Source organism: Mesocricetus auratus, unplaced genomic scaffold, assembly GCF_017639785.1.
Source record: "Mesocricetus auratus isolate SY011 unplaced genomic scaffold, BCM_Maur_2.0 Super-Scaffold_100081, whole genome shotgun sequence".
Taxonomy (NCBI): domain Eukaryota; kingdom Metazoa; phylum Chordata; class Mammalia; order Rodentia; family Cricetidae; genus Mesocricetus; species Mesocricetus auratus.
The window spans coordinates 1614667-1634151 of NW_024429237.1; the positions used below are offsets into that span (position 1 = coordinate 1614667).

At 47.0% G+C, this 19485-nt stretch overlaps 2 protein-coding genes across 5 annotated transcripts; one reads left to right on the forward strand and one right to left on the reverse strand.

The window, feature by feature from the left end:
* Positions 1 to 10464: 10464 nt before the first annotated feature.
* On the forward strand, positions 10465 to 13272 carry Gadd45gip1 (GADD45G interacting protein 1). The gene is made up of 2 exons (XM_005087313.4): positions 10465 to 10845; positions 12910 to 13272. Exons 1-2 carry the CDS (start codon positions 10496 to 10498, stop codon positions 13226 to 13228), a joined length of 669 nt encoding a protein of 222 aa, XP_005087370.1. The 5' UTR covers positions 10465 to 10495; the 3' UTR covers positions 13229 to 13272.
* A 439-nt stretch (positions 13273 to 13711) lies between these two features.
* Positions 13712 to 19415, reverse strand: Rad23a (RAD23 homolog A, nucleotide excision repair protein). Of its 4 annotated transcripts, none has more exons than XM_040736786.1 (9): positions 19232 to 19414; positions 17608 to 17769; positions 17284 to 17465; positions 17103 to 17158; positions 16838 to 16965; positions 16547 to 16625; positions 16322 to 16452; positions 14539 to 14703; positions 13712 to 14093 (listed from the first exon to the last, which is right to left on the reverse strand). In XM_040736786.1, the coding sequence occupies exons 1-9, from the start codon at positions 19301 to 19303 to the stop codon at positions 13974 to 13976; spliced, it is 1095 nt and encodes a 364-aa protein (XP_040592720.1). In that variant the 5' UTR covers positions 19304 to 19414; the 3' UTR covers positions 13712 to 13973. The 4 variants fall into 4 exon arrangements, with proteins under 4 accessions (XP_040592720.1, XP_040592719.1, XP_040592718.1 ...); XM_040736785.1 differs by having other exon boundaries at positions 13712 to 14457; positions 19232 to 19413; XM_040736784.1 differs by having other exon boundaries at positions 13712 to 14457; positions 16322 to 16455; positions 19232 to 19412.
* Between the last annotated feature and the right edge of the window lie 70 nt (positions 19416 to 19485).

Consider the following 19485-nt stretch of genomic DNA (forward strand, 5'->3'; position numbering starts at 1 on the left):
AAAATTTAATGAAAATGATCTCATACCATACCCAAACTTATGAGTCACAAAGAAAGAAAGCAGTGCTAAGAGGAAAGGTCATAGCACTGAATGTCGATATAAGAAGCTGGGAAAATCGCACACTAGTGAATTCACAGAAAAACGGAAAGCGCTAGAACAAGAGGAAGCAAACTCACCCAGAAGGAGCAGATGGCAAGGAATAGTCAAATTGAGGACTGAAATCAATAAAATAGAAACAAAGAAAACAATGTAAAGAATCAATGAGACAAAGAGTTGGTTCTTTAAGAAGGTCAACAAAATAGGCAAACCTTTATCCAAACTAACCAAAAGACAGAGAAAATATCCAAATTAACAAAATCAGAAACGAAAAGGAGGACATAACAATAGACAACAAGGAAATCCAGAGAATCAGGTCATACTTCAAAAACCTGTACTCCACAAAAATTGGAAAACCTTAAGGAGACAATTTTCTAGATAAGTACCACATACCAAAGTGAATCAAGAACAGATAAACAACTTAAATATATCTATAACCCCTAAGGAAATAGAAACAGTTATCAATAGTCTCCTAACCAAAAAAAGAAAAAAGAAAAAAGCCCAGGGCACATAGATTCAGTGCAGAGTTCTACCAGATGTTCAAAGAAGATCTAATACCAATACTCCTCAAATTAAGAAGGAACATTGCCAAACTTTTATGAGGCTACAGTTACCCTGATAACCAAACCACACAAAGACACAACTAAGAAAAGAATTACAGACCAATTTACCTCATGAACATAGATGCAAAAATATTCAATAACATACTGGCAAACTGAATTCAAGAACACATCAGAAAAATCATCCACCATGACAAAGTAGGATTCATCCCAGAGATGCAGGGATGGTTCAACATACGAAAGAAAATCCATCAATGTAATATAAACAAACTGAAAGAAAAAAACACATGATCATCTCACTAGATGCTGAAAAGGCCTTTGACAAAATTTAACACCCTTCATGATAAAGGTCTCGGAGAGAATAGGGATACAAAGAACACACCTGAACATAACAATAGCCGTATACAGCAAGCCAACAGCCAACATCAAACTAAATGGAAAGAAACTCAAAGCAGTTCCACTGAAATCAGGAACAAGACAAGGCTGTCCACTCTCTCCATATCTATTCAACATAGTACTCGAAGTTCTAGCTAGAGCAATAATACAACAAAAGGATTATCAAAGGAATACAAATAAAAAAGAAGTCTAATTCTTGATATTTGCTGATATGATAGTTTACATAAGTGCCCCCAAAAATTCTACCAGAGAACTCCTACAACTTATAAACACCAAATTCTATCAGAGAACTCCTACAACTGTTAAACACCTTCATTAATGTAGCAGGGTACAAGGTTAACTCAAAAATATCAGTAGCCCTCCTATATGTAAATGATAAATGGACTGAGAAGGAAATCAGAAACATCACCCCTCACAATAGCCACAAATAACATAAACTATCTTGGGGTAACTCTAACCAAACAAGTGAAAGACCTATATGTCAAGAACTTCAAGTATTTTAAGAAAGAAATTAAAGAATGTATCAAAAAATGGAATGATCCTCAATGCTCTTGAATAAGTAGGGTCAACATAGTAAAATGGCAATCCTACCATAATAAATCTGCAGATTCAATGTAATTCCCATCAAAATCCCAGCACAATTCTTCACAGACCTTGAAAGAATAATACTTCACATAGAAAAAAAAAACAGTCAAAACTATCCTGTACAACAAAGTCTGGGAGCATCACCATCCCTGACTTTAAACTCTACTATAGAGCTATAGTAATGAAAACAGCTTGGTATTGGCATAAAAACAGACAGGTGGATCAATGGAATCAAATTGAAGACCCTGATATCAACCCACACACCTATGAACACCTAATTTTTGACAAAGAAGCTAAAAATATAAAATGGAAAAAACATACTCAACAAATGGTGCTGGTATAACTGGCTGTCAACATGTAGAAGAATGCAAATAGATCCATATCTATTGCCAAGTACAGAACTCAAGTCCAAATGGATCAAAGACCTCAATATAAATCCATCCACACTGAACTTCATAGAAGAGAAAGTGGGAAATACATTTGAATGCATAGGCACAGGAGACCACTTCCTAAATAGAACACCAGTAGCACAGACTCTGAGAACAACAATTCATAAACGGGATCTCCTGAAACTGAGAAGTTTCTGTAAAGTAAAGAACATGGTCAACAAGACAAAATGGCTCCCTACAGAATGGGAAAAGATCTTCACCAACCCTACATCTGACAGAGGGCTGATATACAAATATACAAAGAACTCAAGAAACTAGACATCAAACTACCAGATAATTCAATTAAAAAAATAGGGTTCAGATCTAAACAGAGAATTCTCAACAGAACAATCTCAAATGGCAGAAAGGAAATGCTCATCATCCTTAGTCATCAGGGAAATGAAAATCAAAAACCACTCTGAGATTCCATCTTACACCGATCAGAATGGCTAAGATCAAAATCACCAATGCTGGAGAGGATGTGGAGAAAGGGGAACGCTCCTCCATTGCTAGTGGGAGTGCAAACTTGTATGGCCGCTGTGGAAATCAATATGGTGATTTCTCAGAAAATTAGGGATCAGCCTACCTCAAGACCCTGCAATACCACACTGTTGGACATATACCCAAAGGAGGCACATTCACACCACGAGGACATTTGCTCAATCATGTTCATAGCAATATTATTCATAATAGCCAGATCTTAGAAACAACCTAGATGCCCCTCAATTGAAGAATGGATAAAGAAAGTAAAAAACAATGACATCCTAAAGTTCACAGGCAAATGAACAGAACTAGAAAAAAAAACATCCTGAGTGAGGTAACCCAAAACCAGAAAGACAAATATAGTATATATTCACTCATAAGTGGATACCACACATAAAGCAAAAGACACCCAGCCTACAATCCATAACCCCAGAGAAGCTAGAACCCTCTTCCAGAAACACATGGAAGCAGATGCGGAAACCCACAACTAACCAATGGGTCAAGCTCCTGAAGTACAATCAAAGTGAGGGAGGAGTGATAATATGAACAAAGGAGTCAAGACCATGATGGGGAAACCCACAGAATCAGCTGACCTCAGCTAGTGAGAGATCACTGACTCAGGTCTGAAAAATGGGGAACCAGCATAAGACTGAACTAGACTCCCTTAATATAGGTGACAATGGTGCAGCTGGGACAATACATGAGGCCACTGGCTTAGTGGAGTCCACTCTATATGGAGAGATAGCTTGCTCGGCCTAGACACAGGGGTGTGGGGGGTGGGGAGGTGCCTTGGTCCTGCCTCAAGGAGATGATGGGACAGAGTTAGTAGACTTCCTAAGGGAGGCCTCACCCTCTCTGAGGAGCAGATGGGAGGTGGGGAGGGGAGTGGGGGGGAAAGGAGGAGAGAAGGAAGGAGAAACTGGGATTGGAATATAAAAAATAAATTAATAAAAAAAGTTTAGAAAAAAAGAAAAAGAAAAGCTGGCTAAAAACAGGCCACATTAAGGAAAGGCTGGGTGGTGGTGGCGCACGCCTTTAATCCCAGCACTCGGGAGGCAGAGGCAGGTGGATCTGTGTGAGTTTGAGACCAGCCTGGTCTACAAGAGCTAGTTCCAGGACAGCCTCCAAAGCCACAGAGAAACCCTGTCTCAAAAACAAACAAACAAACAAAAAAGAGTAAAGAACAAAATATTCACTAGATAATGGTGCCCAACATGGGCTCAGATATCCATCTAGAGGGAAAGAAGAGAGAGAGAAAGAGAGAGAGAGAGAGAAGGAGGGAGGGGAGAAGAGGGAGGACATGGCTCCTTTAAGAGGTGCTGCTGCTCAGCAGCAATGCTAAATAGAAGCTGGAAACAGCAAGATAAGGAAAAACCAAGCTAAGTAAATTTCATTTGCAGCAACACAGGCATTGCCTTCCATAGCTAGAAAGGTTTAATGCAGTTCTCAGTCACAAACCCCGACCCAACTGTGAGCTTGAGGCTTGGCTTTCCCTACCTGACCCAAAAGTGGCTGGAGTCAGTCAAGGGATCCATGGATGGACCCAGGTGTAGCTTAACAGTTTAAAGTTTGCTTGTGTGGTCAAAAAAGACTAGAGATATGCAGTAAAAGAGATCCAGATGGAAAAACCTCTAAACAAGTTCCAGTGTGTTTTACAATGTGTGCAGGCTTAAGAAAGAAAGGAAAAAGGGTATGGACAGTCATAGAAAGAAATAAATAGATTAAAAATAATAGCCGGGCGGTGGTGGCGCACGCCTTTAATCCCAGCACTTGGGAGGCAGAGGCAGGTGGATCTCTGTGAGTTTGAGGCCATCCTGGTCTACAAAGTGAGTTCCAGGACAGCCTCCAAAACAATACAGAGAAACCCTGTCTCGAAAAACCAAAAAAAAAAAAAAGTCTTTAAAGAGACAGCAAAAGTAAAAGAAAAAAGCCATGTAAAGATGGAAACACATGGAGTCTGGATTCTGGATGCTATTGTGTTGATTTTGAACTTTTTGATTGCTGGAAAGCAAAGGATGGTTGCTAAGAGACTGGGATTGAAAGCGGGACTGTGGAAATAAGCCAGCCTAGACATCTGCAGAATGCCTTAACTTCAAAAAAGTCAAAAATTGTATTGGTCAAACGGAAATCAAAAAATGCCTTGGAGAAGTAGTTTTGCTTTTGTTTCCACAGGAAACAAGAGGCTCAGATTTTGTTCCAGTTTAACATAGAGCTGGTCTGATCAAGGGAGACTGCCTGAAACTTGACAGTGGTATCTATCAAGAAAGGTTTTAACTGGTCTTCCCAGGACTTGGCCATTATCTCAAATATTCTCTCTGGGACCCTAAAGATACTTCACCCATTCAGCAGGAAGCAGTCTAGACATAATTATGCCCACATTCCCAAGAGAAAAGTGTGGGTAGTCTCTGGTTATCTTGTGGGTCATGGATGTTTGTTATAATTGGTAGGAATACAGGAATATAGAATAAAAAATTATTAATCCCAGATATTTTGCCTTGGCATGGGTTTTGGTATATGGGTACAAATTCAAAGTCAATTTTGTTACTGTGTATATGTCTTTACTGTTGTTTAAAGGACTTTTGTATATTGACACAAATTTAAGGTAATTTTTGTTACAACACGCTGTATATGTGTTTCTACTATTTAAAGTATTTTTGTATATTGATACAAATTTAATTTTTGTTTTGTTTTTGGTTTTTCAAGACAGGGTTTCTCTGTGTAGCTTTTTTTGACCAGGCTGACCTCACATAGATCCACCTGCCTCTGTCTCCCAAGTGCTGGGATTAAAGTCGTGCACTACCACTGCCTAGCTTTTTTTTTTTTTTTACGAGACAGGGTTTCTCTGTATTGTTTCGGAGGCTATCGATCCAGCCCGGCCTCGAACTCACAGAGATCCGCCTGCCTCTGCCTCCCGAGTGCTGGGATTAAAGGCGTGCGCCACCACCGCCCGGCTAACCACCACCTAGCTTTAAGGTTATTTTTGTTACAACATAATGTATATATGTTTCTACTCTTGCTTAAGGTATTGTACCTATGCAGTTCATCTAAAAATGTAAGTAAAATTCTAGTTTTTGAAAACTATTATTATGAACTATTTAGGATAATCAAGAAACACGTTAGTCATCTATACCAATCAAATTTGTAGATATGTTAGGAATGTTTTCCAAATGATATAGAGATATATTTTAGATAGATGATCTTCAAACCTTCCAAAGACCTACAGAATATGGCATTTTATTTTTTATTTATTTATGGTTTTTTTTGTTTGTTTTTTGAGACAGGGTTTCTCTGTGGCTTTGGAGGCTGTCCTGGAACTAGCTCTTGTAGACCAGGCTGGCCTCGAACTCACAGAGATCCACCTGCCTCTGCCTCCCAAGTGCTGGGATTAAAGGCGTGTGCCACCAACGCCCGGCGAATATGGCATTTTAAATGTTTTGTTAATTTAGGGCTTCTCATGACAAGATAGGTCTGCTCCTGGCAGCACCAATTTACTCCACAGACAATGAGCATTGAAGAAATTCCTTATGGAGTGTTCTTTCATAGAGGCAGGGTTAGCCACTGGGCAAAGAAACTGCTCTTGCCTTTGATTGTCTGCAGTGTGCTGTGCAAACTGGGCATGCAGGACACACAGGAAAGTGACTACTAAACTTTGCCTTAACAAGACGGCAGAAGAAACAGCCAACCACATTCTGCAGGACACATAGAGGAAAATGACTGACAAATTGTCAATATAGGCAGGACAGTCTTTTTTTTTTTTTTTTTTTTTTTTTGAGACAGGGTTTCTCTGTGGCTTTAGAGGCTGTCCTGGAACTCACTCTGTAGAGCAGGCTGGTCTCAAACTCACAGAGATCCACCTGTCTCTGCCTCCTGAGTGCTGGGATCAAAGGCATGCACCACCACTGCCAGGCAGGACAGTCTTTCAAATTTCCTGCTTTATTTAAAAGTCTGCCAGCTACTATGGGCCTGTAGCCTGAAGATGGATGCCCCAGTGCTGCAGATGAACTTTGGGTATAGGCAGTCAGATGTCTCTGTCATTTCTAAGGTTTATGGAAATCATTTGCAATGCACTTTTTGTTTACTTAAGTAATATATCTTTCTGGTGCCTTTGATGGAATTGAAAACTAGATAGTTGGCAGGGCAGTGATGGTCTACAAGAGCTAGTTCCAGGACAGCCTCCAAAGCCACAGAGAAACCTTGTCTCAAAAAACCAAAAGACCTGGGTTTAGTGCCACAAATCCAAGCAATTGGGAGGTAGAGGTAGAAAAACCAGACATTTGAGGTTAATTTTGGCTACTTAGCATGATCTGCTTCAAACTCTATTTTTGTTGTTGTTTTGACATTACAGGCTCTCGCTACATAGCTTTGGTTAGCTTCAAATTTAAGAGATCCACCTGCCTCTGCCTCCCGAGTGCTGGGATTAAAGGTGTGTACTGTCTGTCTTTAAAATTGCCCACTGCCGTCTGGGCAGATGGCTCAGTGATTAAGAGCACTGACTACATTTTCATAGGACCCAGGTTCTATTCCCAGCACTCACAGTCCCAGGGAATCTGACACTCTCTTCTGGCCTCCAAGAACACTGCACACACATGATGCACAGACATGACTGCAGAACACCCATACAAATAAAATGAAAAAAGTCCTCTCCCCAAGTTACGTAATTAAGAATCTGAAACAAGTGAGCCCAAGTGCTAATACTCTGGGTGATGGCAGTAACTGCTTTCTTCTGCTCCTGCAGATGGCTCATCAGTGTAGATTAGACTCGACCTAGCCACTGTCTAGGATTATTATTAGGGGTTTTTCTATGCAATGACAAATGACATTAAAATCACCACAATGTCCACCACACCCATTTCTGTGGGGCTGGTGACCCAGGGATCTGGCGCCCTCTTGTCCTCTGAGGGCACCATACACATCCAAACACAGGCTCATGCATGAATGTGGGGGTCTCTGCAAACACCGAGGCCAACAGAGTGATGACCCGAATGAAGCAAGAGGTAAATCTGGTTCAACAGAACTCCTAGTGTTGGTTCAAACTTCAAGAGCCTGACACTGAGGGCTGGAGAGATGATGGCTTGGTGGTTAAGAGCACTGGCTGCACTTCCAGAGGTCCTGAGTTCAGTTCCCAGCAACCACATAGTAGCTCAAAACCAAATGAGGTCTGGTGCTCTCTTCTGGCCTGCAGGCATGCATGCATGCAGAACACTGTATAAGAACACTGTATACATAATACATAAATCTTAAAAAAAAAAAAGTCTGGGGGCTGGAGAGATGGCTCAGAGGTTAAGAGCTCTGGCTGTTCTTCCAGAGGTCCTGACTTCAATTCCCAGCAACCACATGGTGGCTCACAACCATCTATAATGAATCTGGTGCCCTCTTCTGGCCTGCAGGCATACATCCATGCAGAACACTGTATACATAATAAAAATCTTTAAAAAACATGTATATGCTGTTGGCCAAGCATTTTAAAAAAATTCTGACACAGAAAAGTTTATTTTAGGCATATTTAAGTACACAATTTGGAAAAAAGTTTCCTAATCATAACTAACCCAATCCCATGTGTACAACAAAGCTTAAGACAAAGGTTAACAATTCTTCCTGCCCTTCCAGAAAATTCAGTTCCCAGCAATATCAGGCAGCTCGTGACTGCCTGTCACTCCAGTTTCAGGGGACTGAACACTCTTGTGGCCTCCCAGTAGACATCTGAACACACATGGCATACATTCACACAAACACACATAGTCATAAATAATTTTAAAACCAAATTTAAGAGAGTAAAAGTATTTAAAATAAGATCTAGAAGAAACATGTTATTACAAGCTTCCACTCTTAGAACTTGGAAGGCAGAGGCAGGATGACCGAGAGTTTAAGACCAGCCTCAGGTATACAGTAACACTGAAGCCAGCCGGCGGTGGTGACCACACCTTTATCCCAGCACTCGGGAGGCAGAGGCAGGCGCAGCTCTGGGAGTTCGAGGTCAGCCTGGTCTACAAGAACTAGTTTCAGGACAGCCTCCAAAGCTACACAGGGAAACCCTGTCTTGAAAAACAAAACAACAAAAACAAAAAAACCCTGGAAGCCAACATGGATACATGAGCCTCTATCTCAAAAAATCCAAAAAGCAATAGGACAAAGAACCTTAGTCCTAAGGAAATCTTGCTAGATGTAGTGAAGCGTGCTTGTACTGCTATCACTTTAAAGGCAGAGGCAGGAAGAGAGGAATTCAAGCTGAGCCTGAGCTACATGAGTCCCTATCTTAGTAGAATGGAAGGGGAAGGGTGGAGAATAAAAGCTATGTGGCCCAGGCCAACCTTAAATTTCTGGTCCTCTTGCCTCCGCCTCTCCAGTGTCAGGGTTAACAGGCATGCACCGATATGTTTAGCTTATACAGTGCAAGGATGAAACCCACGACTTGGTGCTCGCTAGGCAAGCATACTATCAACTGAGTCACATAACCAAATCCCGTAAGGTAGATCTTCAATGTTTAAGATACAAGGCAAAATGGACATGGGGAGGTCTCAGGTCTTTAATTTCAGCAGAGCAAAGGCAGAGACAGAGGCAGGCAGAGTGCTGCGGGTCTGAGGCCAGCCTAGAGAATTCTAGTCAGCCAGCACTACAAGGTAAGACTCAAAACAATAAAAATAAAAATAAATCCCCACATGAGATGGAATGCAAGGAGGAGCATTTCCTGCTCTTCCAGAGGACTTGCGTTAAGTTCCCTGTACCTGAGCCCCTTGATGACTGCCTGTAAGGCCATAATCATTTGCCTCCACTGGCATGTATGCACACACAGACACACACAAAACTAAAAGGTCTTTAAAAAAGATTTAACCTGGGGATGGTAGTGACAAACACCTTTAATCCCAGCACTTGGGAAGCAGAGGCAGGTGGATGTCTGTGAGTTAAAGGCCAGCCTGATCTACAGAGTGAGTTCCAGGACAGCCTCCATACATAGCTACTGAGAAACCATGACTTGAAAAAAAAAAAAAAGATTTAAATGGCACCAGGCAGTGTTGGCACATGCCTTTAGTTCCAGCACTCAGGAGGCAGAAGCAGGCAGATCTCTGAGTTTGAGGCCAACCTTCTACATGTAGACTGAGTTTCAGTACAGCCAGGGCTACACAGAGAAAGCCTATCTCAAAAACGCAAAAAAGGAAAGAGAAAGATTTAAAAGGCAACATGAGCCTAGCTATTAAAACGGAAATAGTTCATATATTAGATAAAAAGACATTATGTGGGTAAAATAAAATGGAAATATTTAAAACATCAAGATTTCAAAACTAAATATTAAATTGTTTAACTATATTAATTTAAATATTACTAGCACCCCAGTTTTATCTTAAACTGGCTCGTTAAAGGTTAGTTATTCTAGCATTGAAGAGACTGATCTAGGAGAGCTGTCACTTTTACGCCATCCTGAGTTATCCAAGAAGTTTCAGGTTGACCTGGCTATAGAGTGTTATCTTATTTCAAAAATCCTCAAAAGAAGGTCTGTGAGAAGACTCAGCGCGTTTGCTACCAAGTGGATGAAGGCATTCTATCTCTAACCCACATGGTGGAAGGAGAGAACCGACTTCCCCAAGCCGTCCTCTGACCTCCACTTGATCACCCGCACTCCCCTCCTCCAATAAATATAGAAATTAATCATACATGTACATGTTATTTTGTTCTTTCTTTTGGATACCAGATCTATGCAGTCATAGCGGTCACTGAACTCAAAGAGGTCTGCCTGTCTCTGCCTCCTGAGTGCTGGGGTTAAAGGTGTTCGCCGCTAAGCCCGGCCATGTAATATTAACAAACCACTGCCTCCTGCATTAAACGTTCGCCTGTGCTGCACCGACTACAGCCAAGACCCTTGACTCCCGGGGCTCCCCGACCGAGGGCCCCGCGGGTCCGGCCGCGCAGGCAGCGCCCCAGCCAGCCCGCCGCCCGCGAGGACCCACAGCCAAGATGGCGGCCCCCGCGATGTGGCGGCGCGGCGTCCTGCGGCTCTCTGCGGCTCTGGGTCCCGGGTCCCGTAACTACCATGCGCCGCCGCCCCCGCGCCGCCGGCCCGGACCCCAGTGGCCAGACCCGGAGAACCTGCAGAGCCCGCGATGGCAGCTAGGCCCGCGGTATGCGGCCAAGCAGTTCGCGCGGCACGGCGCCGCCTCGGGGGTGGCCCCCGCCTCCCTGTGGCCGTCCCCAGAGCAGCTCCGCGAGTTGGAGGCGGAGGAGCGAGAATGGTACCCGAGCTTAGCGACCATGCAAGAGTCGCTGCGAGCGCAGCAGCAGGCCGAGGAGGCAAGGCGTCGTGCCAGGTGCGTGCTTAGGGCAAGTAGCCACAACCCCGAACCCATGAATCCTCCGTCGGAGGCATGCGGAGGCCTTGTGGCGCAGGGTTAACGTACACGTTCACTTGGCTGAAAGTCAAACTTATGATAAATTCTTGTGTCTGTCCTTACTTTTCCTCTTCCTTTACCACTGAGCTGTATCACTGGCCCACCCTCCTTTTATTTTTTTAATAAGGTCTCACTGTTAACCTTACTTAACTCATGCTGCCTTGAGTCTATTACTTTATCAATATCTGAGATTTTACAGGGCCTGTGCAAGGCCCAGCGTCAATTATTTTATCTTTGCTGAATATTCTGTGCAAGAATCTAAGGATCCACACAGAAGGGAACAGACAAGAATTTCATAAGGGGGGGCTGGAGAGATGGCTCAGAGGTTACGAGCATTGACTGCTCTTCCAGAGGTCCTGAGTTCAATTCCCAACAACCACATGGTGGCTCACAACCATCTACAATGAAACACTGTATATGTAATAAATAAATAAATCTTTTTTAAAAAGGAATTTCATAAGGGACCCTTGGAAAGACAAAACATGGTTAAGAGTGCATGCTGGGAGCCGGGCGTTGGTGGCGCACGCCTTTAATCCCAGCACTCGGGAGGCAGAGGCAGGCGGATCTCTGTGAGTTCGAGGCCAGCCTGGTCTACAGAGCGAGTTCCAGGACAGCCTCCAAAGCCACAGAGAAACCCTGTCTCGAAAAACCAAAAAAAAAAAAGTGCATGCTGGGGCCAGGCAGTGGTGGCGCACGCCTTTAGTTCCCACAGTCTGGAGGCAGAGGCAGGCGGATCTCTGTGAGCTCCAGGACAACCTGGTCTACAGAGATAGTTCCAGGCCAGCCAAAGATGATCAAACCCTGTCTCAAAAAACAAAAGGTGGGAGGGGGCGCCTTGTGATATTTTTCTTTTGTGGTTTTTGAGACAGGGTTTCTCTGTAAGTCTTGGCTGTCCTGGAACTCATTTGGAGACCAGAGTTCTGCCCACCTCTGCCTCTCAAGTGCTGGAATTATGCCCTTCTGATACTTAAGCAAAACCCCGAACAACCAGTTATAGGTACTGGGAAAATCTCTAGGAAGAGTTCCCAGTAAAGGGAGCAGGTCCTGAGGTTGAGCCAAGCCTAGTGGCACATGCCTGTAACTTGGAAAAGACATGGTTCAGAGGCAAGGGGGAATTCTGATTTTGAGGACAGCCCTCACAGCTATTACTCAGTGAGAACTTTTATCTGAAGTAAGCTGGTTGTGATGGGAGCACACCTTTAATCCTAGCCATCTGGAGTCACAGGTAGGTGGATCCCTGGGTTTTGAGGCCAATCTGGACCCTATCTTTAAAGAAAATGTCAGACCAGTGGTCGTGCATGCCGTTAATCCCAACACTTGAAGAGGCAGTCAGATCTCTGAGATCAAGGCCAGTCTCTACACTACAGAGTAAGTTCCAGGGCAGCCAGGACTGCACAGAGAAACTGTCTCAAACTAACAAACAAAACAAAAAGGGAAAGAAAATAGCTTTAAAAAATGTCTAGAAGTATGCTCAAGGCCAGTGTGGTTGGGTAATGGGAGAAGTCCTGGGCAGATGTCAGCGAAGGAGGAACGTGTCAGATCTGAGGGGAAATGGAGGCAAGCCACACAGATATTTGGATGATGACATTTTGGGGGCAGGCAAAATGTGTTCCTGGTATTTAAGCTTGTCCTCTCAACAACTTTGAAAGGAGTAGATCACCCTCTTTACAAATGAAACTGAGGCCTGAGGAAGCCAAGTGAGCTGTCCAGAGTCAGCTGGCACTGAAGGAGGAGCTGGCTCCCCATCTGTCCCCTAGCTGGATGGTCCTCTCCTGCCTAAGGCTTGATTCTCTTCACTTTTACTGTCTCAAGACTGGAGAGGAGTCTATGTACAGATTGATCAGGCTGGAAGGAAACATCCCTCCAGTTGTTTCTGTGCCTGAATGTGGACAGCCATGACACCTGCATGAGGATGGTTTAGTGACAGCTGGGTGAAATTCAGGGTTGACTTGTGTGTCCCTCACCGTCTGCTTTCCTCTGCAGGGAACAGCACATCTCAGAGTGCATGGCCAAGATGCCACAGATGATCGAGAGCTGGCGGCAGCAGAAGCGGGAGCGCTGGGAGAAAGCTCAGGCTGACAAGGAGCGGAGGGCCCGGCTACAGGCTGAGGCCCAGGAGCGTCTGGGTTACCACGTGGACCCAAGGAGTGCCCAATTCCAGGAGCTATTACAGGACCTAGACAAGCAGCAGCGCAAGCGCCTCAAGGAGGAGAAACAACGACAGAAGAAGGCGGCACGAGATGCTGCTATGGTCTCTGCTGAAGCCCAGGACCCAGCAGTGTCTGGGGAAGCCAGCTCCTAAAGCCCCTTTCCCAATAAAGCTGCTGCTGACAGCCCTGCTCTACACGTTCTCCCTCAAGTTGTGACTTCCTGGGTCCCTTGGCTCACTCCCCAACACCTGGGGTGGGAGAGTCCTCTCCTGGGCTTTGTTCACACCTGGGCACTAGGCCATGCCATGACTGGGGCTTCGGACACAGAGGAAGGGGACGGATGGGCAGATAATGAAGGAGCAGATGGTAGTGGAGAAGGAGGCTTCTGTTTACCAACATTAATCTCCAGTAATTAGCCAATTACCAGGGGGGAGTACAGCCAAACAGACTGCATGAGAGGGAGCAGCAGCCCTTTCTAGGGCTGAGCTGGGGCAGGGAGGACATGCTGGGGCCCCCATCTGTGAGGTTCAGGCCTCTCCCCCAATTCTCAGCATGCCCATGTCACCTGTGCCCAGCTAGCTCAGACTCATGAGCTGGTGTGAGAAGCTCCAGTAGGCACGCACCATTATTAGGGCTCGTTTTTAAAACTTTATTCACTTCAAAACCTTTATCAGAGATGTGGTTCCGTCCTGGGGCAGGCGTGGCCTTGGCCTTGGGAACTCATGTTACCTCCTTCTCCAGGCTGGAGGCCAAAGCCAGACTGGGGAGAAAGCCTTGGGCTTCTAATGAACTCGCTCCAGATGGAAAGATTTGGGCCACTCCAATAGAGGATAAGAGTTTAGGGCTCCAGCTTCCCCTCGTCATGGAGGAGGGAGGTGGGCTGTCCTTGGGGATGCTTCAGGGGATGGGGAAGCAGGCAGGCGCCTCTCCATCTGGCTGCAGGGAGCTGGGACAGAGGCCAAGAGGGGCCCATCTGTCACCCCCTGGTCTTGCCAGCAACTTTGAGCAGGCTGGGCTCTGTTAAGAGGATGGGGACAGCTGTCTGGCCCAGGTCTTGTCGGACTGAGATGGGAATAGGGGCTAGGTGGTTTTTTTTTTTAATAGTTTTTGATTTTTTTTCTTCCTCTTAAATAAACATGAATATATATGTGTGTGTGTGTGTGTGTGTGTGTGTGTGTATATATGTATATATATATACACACACACACACACTTTTTCTTCTATAAAACTTCTGTGGATTGGGCTGGGGCGTTCTAGCCTCCCAGCATCACTCATCATCAAAGTTCTGACTCAGAAGGAAGTTGGCAGCCAAGTTCTCATTTTTTTCACACGCGAAGTAGGCCTGGATCACCAGGCTCTCTGGGAAGCCCAGTGCCTTCAGCTGTGGGAAGATGGGCAGGGGTAAGAAGGGGGGAGGCATGGGGCTGCCCACCACGAGTGGCTCTTCAGCCAGGCTTCTTACCCTTTCTATAGCTTCCTTCTCCTGCGGCGTCACCTGGATATAATTCATCTGTGGGGCCTCCTCACCTATGGCGCCAACCTCCCCCTCCACATCAGAGATGTCTGCCAGCTCCCCAGGGGGCTCATTCAACATCTGGATGAACTGCTCCTGATGTCGGCTAATTTGCTGTGAGAAGAACGAGAGATGACAATCCACAGTCCTTGACAAGTATGCCCAGGTCCTATTACAGCCCTTGCATACACGACTAATTGTCAAACACTCTGAAGGTGCCTGCTATGGCCAAACGGCCATGTAGCCATGGGAATAAACTGTCAAGGTGGAGCTAAGGTGCCAAGCTGGGAATACCAGGCATGGTGGCGCACGCCTTGAAACCCAGTACTCGGGAGGCAGAGGCGGTGAATCAGAGTTTAAGGCCAGCCTGGTCTACAGAGGAGTTCCAAGCTAGACAGGACTACATGGTGTCTCAATTAAATGTCTCAATAAAACAAACAAAAGAAGTAAATAAATATACCAATGCTAGGCATGGGGGTTCATTCCTGTAATCCCAGCACTCAGAAGGCTGAAGCTGGAAGATCAACATGTATTTGAAACCAGCCTAACCTATATAGTGAGACTGAAGGAAAACAAAAGTTCAAACCAGGGGCTAGAGAGGTGGCTCAGAGGTTAAGAACACTGACTGCTCTTCCAGAGGTCTTGAGTTCCCAGCAACCACATGGTGGCTCACAACCATCTACAAGTCAATCTGGTGCCCTCTTCTGGCAGAACACTATATGTAATAAAAAAAAAGACTGAAAAATAAAAAAAAATTCAAACCAAATAATTGCAGATATGCTAGTTAAATCCCTGAGGCCTTGTGGGAAGGGTCAGCTGCCTGGGGCAGGAAGGGGGGGTGGGGAGTAGGGTGGGGGAGTAGGGTGAGGCAGGGTGGGAAAATGCCCAGTGGCACGGACAACGCAGTCTGGGAAGACTTTCTCCTGTGGGAAGCCACAGCGGCAAACAGGGTCATGCTTCTCTTGGTGGTGTTGCAAGTAAAGCCAGGCCTCAGCCTGCACTCCAACCTGTGCAACCTCTACCTTTTTTCTTTCTGCTTTGAAATGATTTCACTATTAGAAGGAGCTGGCTTCAAGCTCAGTGATCCTCCTGCCTCAGCCTCCTAAGTGCTGGGCTTACAGGTGTGCACTGCCACACCCAGCCCTAGAATCTATTAAATACACTCCACTTGGAAATCCAGAGGTTCTGAAACAACTGCCTTTTTGGCAATCTAGCCTCTTGGTGGACAGGTCACCAGGGCAGTGTGCACAATTAGGAGACAGAAGAGGAGGGCGCCAGGACACTGGGTAGGAGAAGTAGCTGCCACTGGGGTAGAACGAGAGAAACAGTTCCCAGAAGGCTGCCCGAGTCTCAGGGCAGAAGAAACACAACCAGAAGCAAGCAGGCCTAAGAACTCAGTCATCCAGAAGTCCTCTCATAGCTCAGATGAGAGGGTTCCGAGGGTTCTGGTGTAACGTCACAGGCTGAGGTCACCACACAGAGGGCCAAAGTGAAGGTCAGATCAGGAAGACGGCCAGGACTGAGGAGCAGGAAGGGAACAAGCACAAGAATGCTCTGAACAAGTCTAGGACCCAGACATATGGCAGCCTCCTCTGGGCCTGACCTCTCCAGCAGGGGGATGGGAGTCCCACTGCACATAACCTTGCGGTCATCAGGGGGCAAGGGGCTGGGCCTGTGCAGCTATGTCCCTGGGTGATCCCCTAGGAGTCAGTCCCCTCACCCTGGGCCGCACCTGCAAGAGCTGAGGGTTCTCCTGGCCCAGCTGCTGGAGCAGTGCAGGGAGCAGGGCTGGGTTCTGCTGAATCACTTGCCGCATGTTCTGGAACTGGGGCTGGTCCCGCAGGAACTCCAGGGGGTTTTCCCCTGCTGGTGGCAGGAAGAGGGGCGGTGAGAGCCCTGCAGGAGCCGGCTCCTGTGTCTACTGTAGATGCCATATGTGCAAATCCATCCTACTCACCTGCTTCCATGGCCGGCTGTTCTGGTACCTGGCTCTCCTGAACAGAACCATGTTCCGGCTCGGGACTCCCAGGAATTCCCTGTCAGGGATCCTGCTTTTTAGTTTTCTCCAACAGACCCACTTTCCCCGCCCACCTGATCAGCCTGACAGGAGACAGGAAGGCCTCATGCCTGCCCTCCACACTCTCTGTCCAGCCTCTTTGGGAAGCCTTCAGTGGCAACACATGATACCCATGAGTCTATGGGGCAGGTTCCACCTCCATTGTCTGTTGAGACCTGGAGACTCCCTCACCGTGAGCAAGTACTCCACAGCTCTGTGGGGGTTGTTGTAGCTGGCCCTCAAGGCGGCCACAACCCGCTCCCGCTCGTAGCCCATGGACATGATCTCAGTCAGCATCGTCTCGTACTCAGAGCCAGTCACTGTGGAGGGAGCAACAGGCCTGGGTCACCAGAACACAGAAGGGGTGCTCCCAGACCCTCCCATACCCAGACAAGGCTGTCAAAAGGCGGATGGCTGGGGCTCCCAGTCGCCTCTGCCCTGAGGACCACCCACCCACCTAATGTGGAAGCTGCGTCTTCCTCTCGCCCGCTGCTACCTGAAGAGGGAACAGAGCTGCAAATTCAAGAGAGAGAAATCGGACCCTGGCTTCTGGTAGCTTGCCCTCCCCGCAGGTGGATGGGCCCACACTGGAAGGTACGGAGGACAGGGCATAGGTAAGGCTGCTGCCCCTTCCTTACCCAGAGATGGATTCTGGAGATGTTGCAGTAGCTGATTCCTCTGACGGGCTCTTGTCCTCTCTGCTGGTAGGTGGGGGATGGGACATGCCTGATGCTGGAGCTGGAGGGAAGGGTGTGGAGGACTCTGGGACAGCAGTGGGTGAGACCTCTGGGGGTGCTGGGGTACTCTGACCAGCCTTGGCCTGTGACAGCAAGAAAAAGTGATCAGGCAAGCAGCATCCCTATCAAGCCTCAACATCCTGCCCCGTCACAGCCCCACCCTGCCGTGGCTAATCTCTCCTGGGCACACAAGCTCTTTGCCAGCATCCCTGCTAATCTACCCACCTTGGTCACCATGACAACCACAAAGTTCTTCTCATCTATATGGTATTCCTTGATGGGGACATCATCACTCAAAATCTTGCCGGCATAGATGAGTTTCTGTCCAGCCACAGGGAAAGCATCCCCTCCCTTCTCGGCCTCTATCTTCTCCTTCAGGACCTTCACCTGGAATAAGGAGTACAGGCGTTAAAAGCAAGGCGTTAACAGTGTGGTGTGTATTACAGACAGCACTAACACTCTGAGAAACCCACCCTCTGTGAAGTCTACGCATGGTTGTGCACACATTGAATCCCAGCACTTGGGAAAGACAAGTGGATCTCTGTGAGTTCCAGGCTAGCCAGGCTATATAGTGAACTGTCTCAAATAAAATAAGACTCCTTTTCTAACCCTTTTACCTTAGGGAAAAAGCTTTGCGTCAATCATAAGAGATTCCTACTCAATCTGGCCAGCCAACAGCAATCTATTACAGGCCAGACACTTGTGCTGTTCAGTGTGTGTGTGTGTGATGGTGGTGGTTTAGGGATGGACCCAGGGTCTAAGTGTTCTACAAGAGCTCCATCCCCAAACCCTGTTTAACAACAGCCTGTGGAACACAACAAAACAGAAGTCACTGTTCTCGGTGTGAGAAAAAAAGCAAACTTGCACTTCAGATGTCATTGAGAAGGAAACAGAAGGAAATGAAAGGGTATACCCACTGCTGACCTCAAGCAGTTAACTGTTCTCTAATTTTTGAGGACATCCTTTACCCCCTGCTGTTTTGAAATGGTCTTACTCTGTACTCCAGGCTGGCCTGGAACTTAAAACAATTCCCGTGTTGGCCTCAGTGTTCAGGGATTGTAGACATGACCACTATGCCTAGACTTCACTAAGGGTATACCAGTGGCTTCACAGTACACTTGAGAAGATTCAGGGGAGGTAGCTCAAACAACAGTATCGCCTACTTGGGAAGGTAAGGCAATCCCGATCACTTGGGCCCAGAAATTCAAAGGGGTACTGGACTGAACAAGACCCCACTCCAAAAAGCAAAAGCAAACAAAAGTTCATGCGGCAAGTTAAGGCTGCTGTTTGTTACATAAAACAAAACAAACCAAAAAAAAAAAACTAATCCTGTCTCTGCCATACTTGGTGTGACCATGGCAAAGTTCCTTAACTCCGAGGTTGTCAAACGGGAAAGCCAGGAGTCCCCAAAGGACAACGCTGTTTTGCAGATTCAGCAAGACGACACTGGTAAAGAATAAACGGCCAACAAACACGGACCACCAAAACCATTAAGATTAAGACCATTTATTATCATCAACACTGCTGTCACCAGTTGGCACCTCTAGGCCACTGACGTCAAACGGGGCCGCCCGAGCAGCTTGCAGGCTGGGGATGCGGGGTCGGCTGCTGACACGGGAGCGGGCCTGGGGACGCGCCCTGGGGCAGCCCGGGACCCGCGCCTGAGCGGCCGGGGCAGGTCAGGGCCGATCGTGGCGGCGGAAGCATCCGAGGAGGTCGGGGCGCTGGGAAAGGGCAGCAGGCCCGGCCGCGAGTCCCCCCCGACCCCTCCCGTTGGACCCGGGCCTCCCTGCCCCCACCCGCCCCGACCGACGCCCGGTCGCTCCCGCCCCCGGGCTCCGGCCCGCACCGTCTCCTCAGGCTCCATGCGTATCTTGAAGGTCTGTTGCTGCAACGTTTTAAGCGTGATGGTGATGGCCATGGCGGGGCCGGAGCAATGCGGCAGCCCCGGGATCCTCGTACAACATGCAACTCACGCCGCCGCCATCTTAGCGTCCAGCTGTGCCGCGGGTAAAGCACTTCCGGGGCAAGAGGGAAGCGCGCGCTTATGGTCGGTGCACATGACCCGCCTGTGACCCCCCCCCATCGACCTCTAGAGCATGC

Bases quoted from the DNA above. Each gene is read 5' to 3' on its own strand.
- Rad23a (XM_040736786.1), bottom strand. From the start codon at position 19,303: ATGGCCATCACCATCACGCTTAAAACGTTGCAGCAACAGACCTTCAAG. The intron at 17,159-17,283 runs GTAAGGAAGGGG...TTGAATTTGCAG, and splicing joins TCTCCAGAATCCATCTCTGG to CTCTGTTCCCTCTTCAGGTA. The intron at 14,094-14,538 runs GTAAGAAGCCTG...TCCTCTTAACAG, and splicing joins AGAAGGAAGCTATAGAAAGG to AGCCCAGCCTGCTCAAAGTT.
- Gadd45gip1 (XM_005087313.4), top strand. From the start codon at position 10,496: ATGGCGGCCCCCGCGATGTGGCGGCGCGGCGTCCTGCGGCTCTCTGCG. The intron at 10,846-12,909 runs GTGCGTGCTTAG...TTTCCTCTGCAG, and splicing joins GAGGCAAGGCGTCGTGCCAG to GGAACAGCACATCTCAGAGT.